Here is a 14,966-nt window from a genome sequence, read left to right as displayed (position 1 = left end):
AGAGAATAAACAGGATTCTGTGATAAAAATTAAAGAGAAGATGATGGCCGGGGTGCAGCGGCTCACACTTGTAATCCCAACAGTTTGGGAGGCTGAGGTGGGCAGATAGCTTGAGCCCAGGAGTTCAAGACCAGCCTGGGTAACATGGTGAAACCCTGTCTCTACAAAAAAAAAGACAAAAATTAGCTGGGCATCGTGGCATGTACCTGTAGTCCTAGCTACTTAGGAGGCTGAGACGGGAGGATCACTTGAGCCCAGGAGGTTGAGGCTGCAGTAAACCATGACTGCATCATTACACTCCAGCCTGGGCAACAGAGAGAGAGAGAGATAGAGAGAGAGAGAGAGAGAGAGAGAGAGACATTGAGAGAGAGAGAGAGAAAGAGAGAAGAAAGAAAGAGAGAGAAAGAAAGAAAGAGAAAAGGAAGGAAGGAAGGAAGGACGGAAGGAAGGAAGGAAATGATGTTGGTGCAGAAACTGAGGGTTGAGAGGAAGGCAGCCTCACAAAGAGGTTGGGAGAAGGTGACCCCGGAGGCCTGAATTGCCTGAGGCGGGAACATGCTTGCTGTGTTCCAGGAACTCAGAAAGTCACATGACTGTTGTTGTTACATGTTTTGAATGTTATCCCTGAGTGAGATCTCTGTGGTCTTTCTAGAATTTATACAGATTTCATTTTATTTTGGTATGTATTGATAACCTTTTCTGGTCTTCAAAAAAATTTAAGTGAGTGATAAAACTAAAAAAGGTTGAGATGAGGGAATTGGGAATGTGGGAAAAGAAAACAGGAAACAGTGTAATTGTTTCATAAAGGGGTTAAAATAATAACTGAAATAGAACTGAGAGGGAAAAACCTGGTTTGAGGAATGAGTCAGGTTGGGGTCAGACTATCTCCTTGAGGAAGGTGTCTGATTCTCATAGATCAGTAGTTGATGGTTGAATGGGTAAACTACCAGGAAAGACCTATTTTCATAAATCTAGGCTAAGAGGAAGTACTTTGGGTTTGGGGTATTAATTGGGCACGCCTAGATGTGACCTGGCCCACCGTGTAAACTTGCGTTTGCTTTGGAGCAGATGACTTACATGTCATTAAAGCTGCCAAACACCCCACTGACAGTAATGTCAGAAGCATTCGAACTAGAGAAACTCCATCTTGAGTGACAGCTAGGAAAATGAGGCTGGGACGTGCTGGCCTGCATTCCCAGAAAGCTAGGTATTCCTAGCCTGGAGATGCTTACAGTTAAGGGAATAGATTGATAATGTTTACTAAACAGACCCAGACTTGGGAGTGTCCTAATGTCCCGATATCTTGAGAACAAAGGCATTCCTAATTTTGCTTTAAAGATACTAATATTGATTCTTGCAAAATACAGTAATTAAGAAAATTAGTCCTTTATCACAAACTCTTGTAGCAGAGCACATCTCCCCATGATCTTTTTTTATCCTATATAAAATATTTTATTTATCCTTACCTAAAGATCCACAATCTTTTTTTGTCCTTACCTTACCTAGGTAAGACGTGTTCCTCCTCTTACTTTTGGGAATGCCCTACTCTGTTTATGAAGTAGCTGTTCTTTCACCACTTTACTTTCTTAATAAACTTGCTTCTGTCGCACACTGGACTTGCCCTGAATTCTTTCTTGTGTGAGATCCAAGAACCCTCTCTTGGGGTCTGGAACAGGCCCCCTTTCCTATAACAGTAACATGCCAACACTACACATAGGGAACAGGAAAATAGAGAGAGAAGTAGAAGGAAGAGGATTGCATGGAAACCATTGAAAAATTGGGCTGTAAGTCTTCCAGAAATAATTTCCTGAGTTCTTTCAAGAAGGAATCAGTTGGTACCAGGAGCCTAAAGTAGATGTACGGTGTCATGATTAAGAGTATGGGCTTTGGAATTAATAGAGCTGGCTTTAAATGTATTCCTTCCCAAAGATATGACCTTGAGTGAGTTAGTTATTTAACCTTTATGAGCCTTGGTTTCATCATCTGTAAAATGAGGACACCACATGGTTATTATGAGGATTACATGAGGTCAATCATAATGCATCTGGAACACAGTTAGTGTTCAATAAATGGTAACTTTTTTCTTTTGTTTTTTGAGGCACAGTCTCACTCTGTCGCCTAGGCTGGAGTGTGGTGGCACGATCTCAGCTCACTGCAGCCTCTACTCTCTGGGCTGAGGTAATCCTCCCACCTCAGCCTCCTGAGTAGCTGGAACTATAGGGGCGTGCCACCATGCCCAGCTAATTTTTGTAGTTTTTGTAGAGTTGGTGTTTCGCCATGTTGCCCAGGCTGGTCTCAAACTCCTGGGCTCAATCTATCCTCTCGCCTCTGCCTCCGAAAGTGCTGGGATTATAGGCATGAGCCGTCACGCCCAGTCATAAGTGGTAACTCTAATTAAATATTGTTGAGAAATCTATTTTGGTAAGAAAGTCAAAATAAGACATTGATAAAAGGGGTCAGATGTGATGAGGTGCAGAGATTAGGAAAATGAGGCACTGTTACCTGGGAAACCTCTTTTTGAATGGAAATAAATCATAATGAAGAAATATATTGTGACCACAAGAATAGCTCTCGTTTTCTCTTTCCTCTCTAATTTGGCCATGATAAGCAAGGAAGGTGAGTACCTGAGAAGTCACTGAAACTGGTGAGACTCTGCCCAGAGATAGAAGAGCTGAGTTGGGCATGGGTGGAGCTTTCTGGCCAGAGTGGGCAAGTGGTCAGAAGTTAGGAGCTGAGAATAGGTTCTGGGGAGGCCCTGAAGAATGGAACACATGGATTTCCATTAGGGTAGCAAAAGCGAGTCTAGATTTCATTAGCCTGTGCTTTCTAATAACTGAGTTTAGTGACATAGGTATCAGTCTGCAATTACTGCATTCCTTCCTGTGGTTGGTTAAAAACTCCTGAGTAACTAAATTTTACAGTTTCTGCCATTTTAATTTCTGAATCAAATCAACTAATACTGAGTGCCTACCCTGTGCCAGATACCTATCTAGGTTTATAGTAGTGAGCAAAGTTGATGAAGTCCCTGCCCTCAGGGCAGTTACAATCCAATAAAGAGGATAATTTAAAGAGGAAATGATTTGCAATTCCTGCTGAGGATGAAGAGAATCGGGTAGGGGGACAGACACGGAGGTAGAGGGCAGCACTGCTTTAGATGGAGTTGCTAGGGAAGACTGCCGAAAAGAGACTTCAGTCAGGGAGAAGCATGTTCCTGGGAGAGGGAACAGCATGTGCAAAGACCCCTGAAGCAGCCGTGGAGTGACTGAGAAACAGCGAGAGAGTCAGTGTGGGTCAAATGGAGTGAGTGAGGGGAAGTGCGAGGTTGTTTCAAGCACATTTGTTTTAATCCTGATCGGAATGATCTAGTAGAAGGGAAGAACTGAGATGCAGTGGGGAGAGAGAGGAGAGAGCGAGAGAGCGAGAGAGCGAGAGAGAGAGAGAGAGAGAGAGTGTCAGGGGAGGGGGACTTTGGAACACAGAGAGCTTCTCCATATCAGTGGTAGGCAGGTGTATGGGTACAGATGTTGTGAGGTTGGTAGATTAGGAAGATGAGAAAGTTAAGCAAATTCACGAGGTGAGGGGAAGGGGGTGGGAGTTTGAGGAGCAAGGAGAATGTGTGAAATAACTCCCAGGAGAGTGAAAGAGTAAATATAGTGAAACATTACATCAGTATAGAAAAACACAGTTCTCAGTTGTCTGTGGAGGGAGAAGCCTAACGGCAAGCATCTTCCTTCCTAAAGGAAGCATCTTTCTTCTTATTTTTAAATTTTAGAGACAGCATCTTGCTCTGTTGCCCAGGCTGGAGTGTAGTGATGTGATCATGGCTCACTGCAGCCTCAAACTCCTGGGCTCAAGGGAGCCTCAGCCTCCCAAGTAGCTGGGACTACAGGTGTGCACCACCATGCCTGGCTAATATTTTTTTTCTTTTTTGTGGATATGGGGGTGTCACTTTCTTGCCCAGGCTGGTCTTGAACTCTTAGGCTGAAGCAATCCTCCCACCTTGGCCTCCCAAAGTGCTGAGATTACAAGTGTGAGCCACCACGCCTGGCCTAAAAATATCTTTCTTACCTGGTTATGTCTGACTCACAGGCTGGTGGTGCCCAGCAGGGGAGATACATGTTTTCTGGCCAAGCCCAAATCTCTGTGGTGCCTAAATCTCCGAGGCACCAGCAGATTGAGATGCTACACCTCATAATGCTAGTTATGCCTGGCTAATTTTTGTATTTTTTGTAGAGTTATTCCCCCTCTTCCTTGTCTCTTGTCTTCCCTTCTTCAGCATCCCCTCTTGGGCTAATTCTCAGGTTCTATCTTGGCTCCATCACTTAGACCAATTGCTCCACTTCTTTGTGTCTCTGTTTCCTTCTCTGTAAAAGGGTCTGATGCTTGTGTCTACCTTGTAGATTTGCCATGGAAGTTGAGTTAATGCATATAAAGTGCAAGGGGCCACGTCTGGCACATGGATGTTTCCTTTTGTCATTACTACCATCAATGCAACTACTTCTATGACTGCTGCAGCACTGTCTATGGTTGGTGGTGCACCCAGATGTGCCAGTCGTCATTGCCTCTGAGGTTCCCAGACTGCAGTGGGGAGAAGAATCCTTTGGAGTGCTTTTAAAAAATTCTGATGCCCAGCTCCCACCAGAGATGCTGATTCTAAGTCCAGAAGGGTCTGCATTTCCAGCAAGCACTCCAGTACTTCCAATGGTGGTATGATCACACCACCTGGTGTCTACTTCACGGATGACATCTCATTTAATCTTCAAACCACGGCGTAAGATAGGCAGTATTAACCCATTATAATAAAGAGAAAATGGAGCTCAAGGGAGACTACATAATTCAACTAACATTCCATAGCTGTAACTGGTAGTCATCAGGATTTGAATTTCCATCTATTCTACTCCAAAATGTAGAGTAGTTAAATGAGTTAAAAGGAATGAGTTGAAATGAGTTCAAAGGACTCCCCCACCTAGAATTTGGAGTTTTGCAGACATTTGCTTATCTGCTTATTTTTAAAAAGGGGTGTGTGTGTGTGTATTTTTAAATACCTGGAACCAACTTTGAGTTCCTTGTTTTAGCTGTCTCTCAAATCCTTGTCTCTAGGAACTAGGTACATTAGAGATGTCATCTTCTACCCCCTGGTGCCATGAAATCTTGTGTGTGGGAGTCACAGAGCTGAGTGTTCACCACGCACTCCAGTATATTTAGGAAACATTCAGGAGATTCACAGAACACTTGCCCAAATCATCAGTAACCACACCTAAATGCCTTTGTGACTCTCAAAAGGGAGAATGCTCTGACAAGGTCTTTGCAAAAGAGCAATCCCAAGTTAGGAAGGGAGTTCAGGATGTTCTACACATCAGGCCTCCCGCTGGCTTGGGTTTGGGCACTGGGGACACCGTGGCCTCCAGAACCTTAGTGAGTCATGGCTAGGAGCAGAGGTTCGTAGCAATACGAAGGTGGTAATTTGTAGTGGGGCTGTTGATGGATGAGCGTTGGTTAAATGCTTATCTTGCCGGGCTTTTTTGTGCCTGCCACAGGGGCGTTCATCTGAACCTCCGCCAGACAGGTTTCTCTCCCCAGCTGGGTCTCTTCCCATACATCTGGTAGTGGGCAGGCATATGGAAAGTCACATAATTGTCATTCCAGGACTGCTTCACATTGTCCAAATCTAAGACAGCACCTTTTGACGTAGCTCACAAGGGCAGCTTGGCCAGGAGGAAAGCGTTCCAGGCCATAAGTAACATTATCAGGCACACACACAGTTCCTGGTCCCAGCACGACCTAGCTGTGTGGTTTGAGATGAAGCACTTCACCTCTGAGCTGTTTCTTCATCTTTAAGTTTTGAATACCTTTGATATACATTTCACAGTGTTCTGGTGATTAAGCAAAGTAAAGCACAGTGTTCTTCGCTGGGCTCCCACACCCCAGTGCTAGCTTGCCCCAGCATCTTGTGGTAATGTGCAATGGTTGAGTTACTTCTCTTCCTCCCACTAGCTTTCTTTAGGGACAGATCCAACTCTTAGTGTTTGTTTGTTTGTTTTTACCACAGTATCTGACATAGTGCTCTACACATGGTAGGTAATTTGGATAAGTTGAATAAATGAATGAATGTTCAAACAAAATCTCCCAGAAACTATGTTAGGGAGCACTGCTATAATCATCCTCTAGCTTCTTGGAAGAATATAGTATTTACATTGTGAATTCAGTTATAAAGTATTAACACGTGGAAGGCTTTTTAGTTAAGAAGGATCATGAAAAGTGTTAGGAACTAGGAGAGATTACTTTTTTCCATCCTTCTGAAAAACGGTAGGTCATTCTGTGGGCTTCTGGTTTATTCTCTGGAGACTGCCGAATTTGGAGCTCAGCTCTGCTTCGTTGTTTATAGGAACAGTCCTATCTCCTTTCTTCACAGCCCCTTCTGTTACATTTTCTATTTCCCATCTGAATAGGCCAATAATATAATAGCCTTGGTGCAATTCCAAGTGTAAGTCCCTTGTTCTGTTTATCTTTTTGTGTTCTCATCTCTCTGTCTAGAATGGCATTTGGTACAGGGTAGATGATTATCATAGGTTTGTTGCATGGATGGATGAAAAATTGAACATGGGAGTTCTCTTCTCTGTTGCTTTTCTTCTTGGACTTTTTTTTTTTTTTTCTTGAGATGGAGTCTCGCTCTGTTGCCAGGCTGGAGTGCAGTGGCGTGATCTCGGCTCACTGCAACCTCCGCCTCCCGGGTTCAAGAGATTCTCCTGCCTCAGCCTCCCGAGTAGCTGGGATTACAGATGCGTGCCACCACGCCCAGCTAATTTTTTTATTTTTAGTAGAGATAGGGTTTTGCCATGTTGACCAGGCTGGTCTCGAACTCTTGACCTCGTGATCCGCCTGCCTCGACCTCCCAAAGTGCTGGGATTACAGGCGTGAGCCACTGCGCCCGGCCTTCTTCTCCGACTTCTATCAGTTTTTGTCCCGCTTTATTTATTTATGGGTGTTTTTAAAATATCGGACATCAGGCACAGAGTTAGATTGTGGATGAGTCATAACCCTCAGTTTATGAGATATTTATATACACAAATATATATTCCATACATCTGCCCACTACCAGATGTATGGGAAGAGACCCAGCTCAGGAATATATTATCACTATATAAACACACACACACACACATATATATGCACATATATATGTACACATACACACACACATATATACACACACACACACACACATATATACACACACACACACACATATATACACACACACACATATATACACACACACATATACATACACACACCCCCCCTCCATATATTTGAGACAGGGTCTCACTCCATCATCCAGGCTATAGTGCAGTGATGCAATCATGGCTCACTGCAGCCTCCACTTCCCAGGCTCAGGTAATCCTTCCACCTCAGCTTCCCAAGTAGCTGGGACTACAGGCACATGCCACCATGCCCGGCTAATTTTTTTTTTTTTTTTTTTTTTTGAGACGGAGTCTCGCTCTGTCGCCCGGGCTGGAGTGCAGTGGCCGGATCTCAGCTCACTGCAAGCTCCGCCTCCCGGGTTTACGCCATTCTCCTGCCTCAGCCTCCCGAGTAGCTGGGACTACAGGCGCCCGCCACCTCGCCCGGCTAGTTTTTTGTATTTTTTAGTAGAGACGGGGTTTCACCGTGTTAGCCAGGATGGTCTTGATCTCCTGACCTCGTGATCCGCCCGTCTCGGCCTCCCAAAGTGCTGGGATTACAGGCTTGAGCCACCGCGCCCGGCCAGCCCGGCTAATTTTTGTATTTTTTGTAGAGACAGGGTTTCGCCATGTGCTCAGGCTAGTCTTGAACTCCTGAGCTCAAGCGATCCTCCCATCTTGGCCTCCCAAACTGCTAGGATTATAGGCATGAGCCACTGTGCCTGGCCTACATATGTATTTTAAATAGTAATAAGCATTCATGAACTTGCTGCCAAAACCAAACATAGAGCCTGGATAATAATTTATGTATAAGTGTATGGTTTTCCCACCCTCTTTCCCTCTGTCTCTTACATTCTGGGGAAATAATAATCCCAAATCCTTTATTAATTAATATTTTGCTTTTTTTATATAGTTTTTATTACATCTATATGTATTGCTAAAAAGTAGGTGCTTTTTATTTTGCTTGCTCATAACTTTATAAAAATTATATCATGCTTTTTTCACTTAATATTATATTGCTAAGATTCATCAATATTGTTTCATCCATATTGTTTCATTGTATATATTCATTTCCTCATTATTGCTTATATAGTTATTAATTGTGTGAATATACCACTGTTTGTTCATCCACCCTCCTGTGGCTGAGCAATTAGGTGATTCCCAGGAATTTGCTCTTATGAACAGTGCTGCTGTGAATAGTGTCGAATATAATACCATCACATTTGTGCAAGTTTATTTTTGGTTTATGAGTTTGAGAGTAGAATGCCGTATCATAGGAAATGTGAATTTCAACTTTAGGTGGTAATACTAAAACAGTTTCCAAAGTTTTTGTACCAATTTATACTCCTACTATGGCTTTTGTAAATCTGGTTATCATGAAACTTTAAACTTGGGTCTACTGACTAAGTATAAAATAATATTGCATTGTGGTCTGCCTTGGTCACTAATGACGGTGATGGTGAACATTTCTTGAAATGTTTATTATATTTATAAATGTTTACTGTGTTTATATGTGTTTCCTCTTCTGTGAAATTTCTGCTTTTGCCCATTTTCCCATTGAACTATTTATGTTTTTCTTACTGATTTGTAGGATTGTTAGGAATTTGGTATGTGTTTCTGATTAGAGTTCTTTGTTGACTTTAAGTTCTTTTTTTTTTTGTTTTTGTTTTTGTTTTTTGAGACGGAGTCTCACTCTGTCCACCAGGCTGGAGTGCAGCGGTGCAATCTCGGCTCACTGCAAGCTCCGCCTCCCGGGTTCCCGCCATTCTCCTGCCTCAGCCTCCCGAGTAGCTGGGACTACAGGCACCCGCCACCGCGCCTGGCTAATTTTTTGTATTTTTAGTAGAGACGGGGTTTCACCGTGGTCTCGATCTCCTGATCTTGTGATCCGCTCGCCTCGGCCTCCCAAAGTGCTGGGATTACAGGCTTGAGCCACCGCGCCCGGCCAGACTTTAAGTTCTTTGATCAGTTATTGATTCTTGTGTAACAAACTACCCCCAAAACTTAGTGGCTTAAAACAACAACAGTTTTGGCTGGGCGCAGTGACTCACGCCTGTAATCCCAGCACTTTGGGAGGCTGAGGCGAAAGAATCAGGCGTGAGTCACTGCGCCCAGCCAAAACTGTTGTTGTTTTAAGCCACTAAGTTTTGGGGGTAGTTTGTTACACAAGAATCAATAACTGAACAAAGAACTTAAAGTCAACAAAGAACTCTAATCAGAAACACATACCAAATTCCTAACAATCCTACAAATCAATAAGAAAAACATAAATAGTTCAATGGGAAAATGGGCAAAAGCAGAAATTTCACAGAAGAGGAAACACATATAAACACAGTAAACATTTATAAACATAATAAACATTTCAAGAAATGTTCACCATCACCGGGAGGAGGAAACTTGCCCCTCAAGGAATCGGGGCTTATTATGAATTACCTTACTGTAATTCAAACCTTATTCAGGTTTTCACTGGCATAATATTGTCTCTATAGCTTAATTTGGGGAGAATTGATAAGTTTTTGATATTATCTTCTAGCTAACTCTCCATTTATGTAGATTTTCAAAATTCTGTTAATACTGTTTAAAATTTTTATTTGTCAAATTTCTTTTAAGATACTTGATGTTCTCTGAGACTCTTATAAATGGCGTTTTCTCTTTAATTAAATTTTCTAGTTGTTTGGTGCTATTCTACAGAGATGCAATGACTTTTGTATTTTAATCTCATATCCAGCTACCTTGCTAAAAATCTCCCAGTATTTCCAAAATTCTCTTTAGCAGATACATTTGGGTCTTTATTTTCTTTTTTTTCTCATTTCCTTTTTTTTTTTTTTTTTTTTTTTCCAGAGTCAAGTTCTCACCCTGTCACCCAGGCTGGAGTGCAATTGCAATTGTGTGATCAGAGCTCACTATACTACAGCCTCAAGCTCCTGGGCTTACCCAGTCTGCTGAATGACATGGACAGGAGCTGCGGAAGGACTGGTATATCAGCAGAAAGGCTAAGATGATTCTAAATGAAAGAGGCCTTCAGGTTATTGTGAAGGCTACCATTTAAAACAAATTACAGGAAATAATGTATGTTAGTGATTAGGCACCGATGTGTAATAAACCAGAGTTGTAGCTGTTAGAGAGTTACAGGGTAGTGCTCACTCGTTATCCCTGGACCCTGGACGTAGGTCCCGGTTCTACCATTGACCAGTGGTGTGGTTCTTGGGAAAATTACTTAACATTCCACTGTCTTTCCTCATCTGTAAAATAGAGGTGATAATAATAATCCTAGTATGAAATGTAAACTGGGTGGTGCTCAGTGCATAATAGGTGCTCTATAAATGTTCATCTTAATTATTATTATTATTGTGAAATTGAGAACCACTCTAACAACCTAGAAAGCACCTTCTGCATTCCTCACGTCTGTAATGTGGAGATGGAGATAAATGTAAATCATAAGCTTTCTCATTTTGGGGAGAGATTTTGCTTCTAGCCAGATGTAAATCTTCTAAACTTTGAGGAATAATAATTAAATTCCCTCATCAAATAACTAAATGTTCTGGTAAAATGTTCTTTAGGGAGAAATAAAGATCATACTAATAGTAAACGTTTAGATGTCCTAGCTTAAAAGTTATTCATGGCTGGGCACGGTGGCTCATGCCTGTAATCCCAGCACTTTGGGAGGCCGAGGCAGGCAGATCACCTGAGGTCAGGAGTTCGAGACCAGCCTGGCCACCATGGAGAAACCCTGTCTCTAATAAAAGTACAAAATTAGTCAAGCGTGGTGGTGCATGCCTGTAATCCTAGCTACTCAGGAGGCTGAGGCAGGAGAATCGCTTGAACCTGGGAGGTGGAGGTTGTGAGCCAAGATCGTGCCATTGCACTCCAGCCTGGGCAACAAGAGTGAAACTTTGTCTCAAAAAAGAAAAAAAAAAGTTATTCATTAAGCACCTTATTATGACAATGCATTTTATAGAAAGAACCAACATTTTTGAGAAATGGCTGATGGAATTATTCCTTGGTTGAGTTTCTAGTGGGTGCAAAGCAGTGTGTTGGGCTGAAGTGATAGAGGGAAGAGTGGGAAACATATGGCCTCTGACCTCAGGAAGTAGCGGGGCCACATACACTCAAGGCGCTGCTTCCGAGTTATAGACATATTTTTGTATAATGTCGAAAGATAAAGATCTACACAGATACCTCACCACGCATGAAAGAACCATGAGTTGTGTACTAGACGAAAACATGTGGTCACACCTTTGGTTACATACCAGCATCAAATTTCTCTCTGAACACTTAAGAATTAACTTCTAAGATGCTGGCTAGGGGCAGAGCCACCTCTTTGTCACAGCACATTCCTTGGGAGGCTGTGGGTATAAGTTTGCCTCTTTGTCCCCTCCTATGTGATGGTTATACTCTAAGGGCATTTAGTTTGGGAGCTGATAGTTCAGTATGGGAAGTCCATCCCTGGGGAAGCATGATCCTCTGATCCACTTAAAATACATTTGACATAGAAGAAAGGCCTATGTTCAGGTTTTAGATGGTAAATGGCTACAAAATTATGCAAAAACCAAACCAAAACAAAAACCAGGATCAAAAGAATCTTTCTAGCAAGAAAAAGAGTAATTCAATAAGGAGTTAGAGATTGTAATACCAAACAGATTATCACTGCAGGTAAAAATGGATCCCCATCTACTGACTGAATTAATTACTGACTTCTCAGTGCTGGTATTCACAGTCAGCCACGTCTCTCCGTGTACCTGGCAAGCCTTGTCTCTCGATGCTTAGGTCAAACCGGACCAGCTGGCCCCTGTGCTTTTGCTCGTGCTGGTTCCTCTACCTGCAACACTTTCCCTGTTTGCACTCACTGCCACTTAGCAAAGTCCTATCTGTCCTCCCAGGCACTGGATATGCCCTGTCTTCCACCATGGAATATCTACTGCCATTGGCCGCAGCCGTCTGCTCCGTGGAGGCACTTGCTGTACACCCCTTCCCTGATGGTTGTTCGGATCCTCGATGCCCCGCTGGGCCTGTGGGGAGGGATCTTTTTTGTACCCCAGTGCCGCAGACAGAATCGCACAGAGGACGACTTAAAGAGTGAAGTGAATTTGTTGAATTGAAAACCTCTTTTCATCCCAAATACAACAGGCTCTTCTTGAAGTGTTGTATGAAACAAAAACATAGCTATAAAGATGGAAGATAAATAGACCCCATATCCTAAAAACACCATAAACAGAGGTATAAATTGGCGATAAGATTTAAGATAAATGAAAAAGAGAAAGCCTTACTACTACTTCAGAATATATTCCAGTGAATTTTAACAGCTGACATCTCCAAGCTGTGTAAGATGGTCTTTCTTTGGTTCGCTCTATTTATATGGATAAGAAAAAATTACTTGAATGTTAAAAAAATTTCTTTTTTTTCAGGGCCAGTTCTGTGACTATTGCAATTCTGAGGACCCCAGGAAAGCACATCCTGTCACCAATGCCATTGATGGATCTGAACGTTGGTGGCAAAGCCCTCCCCTGTCCTCAGGCACACAGTACAACAGAGTCAACCTCACCTTGGATCTGGGGCAGGTGAGCTACACTTTCAATTGGAATGGGAGCATGAGCTTAGATCACTGTTTCTATGGGGATTTCTGATATAATAATTATTGTAAAAAACAAACTTCAGTTTTAATCCCCAATCATTGTTAAACCTGTTAGATTAATATTTGCTTCCCTTAAAACCCAGAACAGACCAGGCACAGTGGCTCACGCCTGTAATCCCAGCACTTTGGGAGGCCAAGGTGGGTGGATCACTTGAGGTCCGGAGTTTGAGACCAGCCTGACCAACATGGTGAAACCCCATCTCTACTAAAAATACAAAAATTAGTCCGGTATGGTGGCAGAGGCCTGTAATCCCAGCAACTTGGGAGGCTGAGGCAGGAGAATCGCTTGAACCTGGGAGGCAGAGGTTGCAGTGAGCCAAGATTGCACCATTGCACTCCAGCCTGGGCAACAGAGTGAGACTCCATCTCAAAACAAAAACAAAAACAAAACCCGGAACAGTGCCTGGCAGCATGCAGATAGATCCCCATCCCTGTCTATCAAATGAGTTTAAAAAATAGTTGTAAATAGTTCATTAGCAAAGATATTTTTATTATTATTTTTAATTGTGGTAAAAGAGACACAACATAAAATTTGGCATCCTAACAATTTTTAAGTGTATGGTTCAGTGGCATTATGTACATTGACATCATTGTGCAACCATCGCCGTCATCCATCTCCAGTACCCTTTTCATCTTGCAATACTGAAACTCTGTATCCATTAAACAGCAACTCCCCATTCCCCTTTTTCCTGCTGCTTGCAGCCAACATTCTACTTCTCTTACTGTGAATTGACAACTCTAGGAAGCTCATATAAGTGGAATTATATAGTATTTGTCTTTTTGTGACTGGCTTCTTTAACTTGGCATGATGTTTTTTTTTTTTTTTTTTTTTTTTTTTTTTTTTTTTTTTTGAGACGGAGTCTTGCTGTATGGCCCAGGCTGGAGTGCAGTGGCCGGATCTCAGCTCACTGCAAGCTCCGCCTCCTGGGTTTACGCCATTCTCCTGCCTCAGCCTCCCCAGTAGTTGGGACTACAGGCGCCCGCCACCTCGCCCGGCTAGTTTTTTGTATTTTTTAGTAGAGACGGTGTTTCACGATGTTAGCCAGGATGGTCTCGATCTCCTGACCTCGTGATCCACCCGTCTCGGCCTCCCAAAGTGCTGGGATTACAGGCTTGAGCCACCGCGCCCGGCCCTGGCATGATGTTTTTAAGGTCTTGAAAACATCAGGGTAAGTGAAAGAAGCTAGGCATGAAAGACTATCTTATATGAGTCCATTTATATGGAATGTCCTGATAGGCAAATCTATGAGAAAAGTAGCTTAGTGGCTGCCTAGGGCTAGGGGTTTTGGAGGAAACTAGGGAGTGACTACTAATAGGTATGTTTTTGGAGAGAGGGTGATGAAAATGTTCTAAAATTGATTGTGATGATGGTTGAACAACTCTGTGAATATGCCAAAGACCATTGGCATGTACACTTTATATGGGTGAACTGTATGGTGTGTGAATTGTATCTCAATAAAACTGTTAAGAAAAAAAAGGATTCATGGAAAGAGAGTGTTTCAAGTAAAAAAAAAAAAAAAAGAAAGAGGGAGAAAATAACTGTGTCAAATACCGTTGATAAGCCAAATAACAAAAGATGGATAACTGACCAGTAAATGACCGTTGGATTTGCCAGTGTGGAGATCATTGGTGACTTTGATAAGACAGAATTGAAAAGTTAACTGTAGGGAAATCAAGAGAGAGTGTGAGAGGAATTGAAGCATCTAATACAGAAAACAATTTTAAGAGTTCTGCTCAATGGGGCAAAAAGAAATGGGGGAGAATCATTGAAAAGCCAGGTAAAGAGAAGATTTATTTGTTTATGATAGAGACAGCAACAACATGCTTGTGTGCTTGTGTGCAGATGGTAACGTAAACAGGAGGAAGAAGACTGCTGCTATTACCTGAGTTTGTTATGTCAATATTAATACTAAAACTAATGCTAATACTAATGTTAATGTTTATACTCTTCTTTTTGCTGGGAAGAGTTAAGCATAGAGTACAGTTCATATAAAAATACTACTTGAAAGAAATAAAAAGGTAAATGCATCCCATAGTATAGAAATGGAATGATACTGTGAGATTTCTTTTTTTTTTTTTTTTTGAGACGGAGTCTTGCTCTGTCGCCCAGGCTGGAGTGCAGTGGCCGGATCTCAGCTCACTACAAGCTCCGC

The 14,966-nt window shown here is 42.3% G+C and overlaps 1 protein-coding gene across 2 annotated transcripts in view; it reads left to right on the top strand.

Moving 5' to 3' along the window:
• Positions 1–14,966, top strand: part of LOC117064053 (laminin subunit alpha-3-like) — a 98,222-nt gene that overhangs the window by 10,092 nt on the left and 73,164 nt on the right. For both annotated transcript variants that reach the window (XM_033178114.1, XM_033178113.1), the window contains exon 2: positions 12,587–12,739. In XM_033178114.1, coding sequence (XP_033034005.1) covers positions 12,587–12,739 — 153 coding nt within the window. The remainder of the gene's footprint in view (positions 1–12,586; positions 12,740–14,966) is intronic.

Source organism: Trachypithecus francoisi, unplaced genomic scaffold (genome assembly GCF_009764315.1).
Source record: "Trachypithecus francoisi isolate TF-2019V2 unplaced genomic scaffold, Tfra_2.0 Lachesis_group19, whole genome shotgun sequence".
NCBI lineage: Eukaryota > Metazoa > Chordata > Mammalia > Primates > Cercopithecidae > Trachypithecus > Trachypithecus francoisi.
This window is presented reverse-complemented; position numbering and strand designations above follow the sequence as displayed.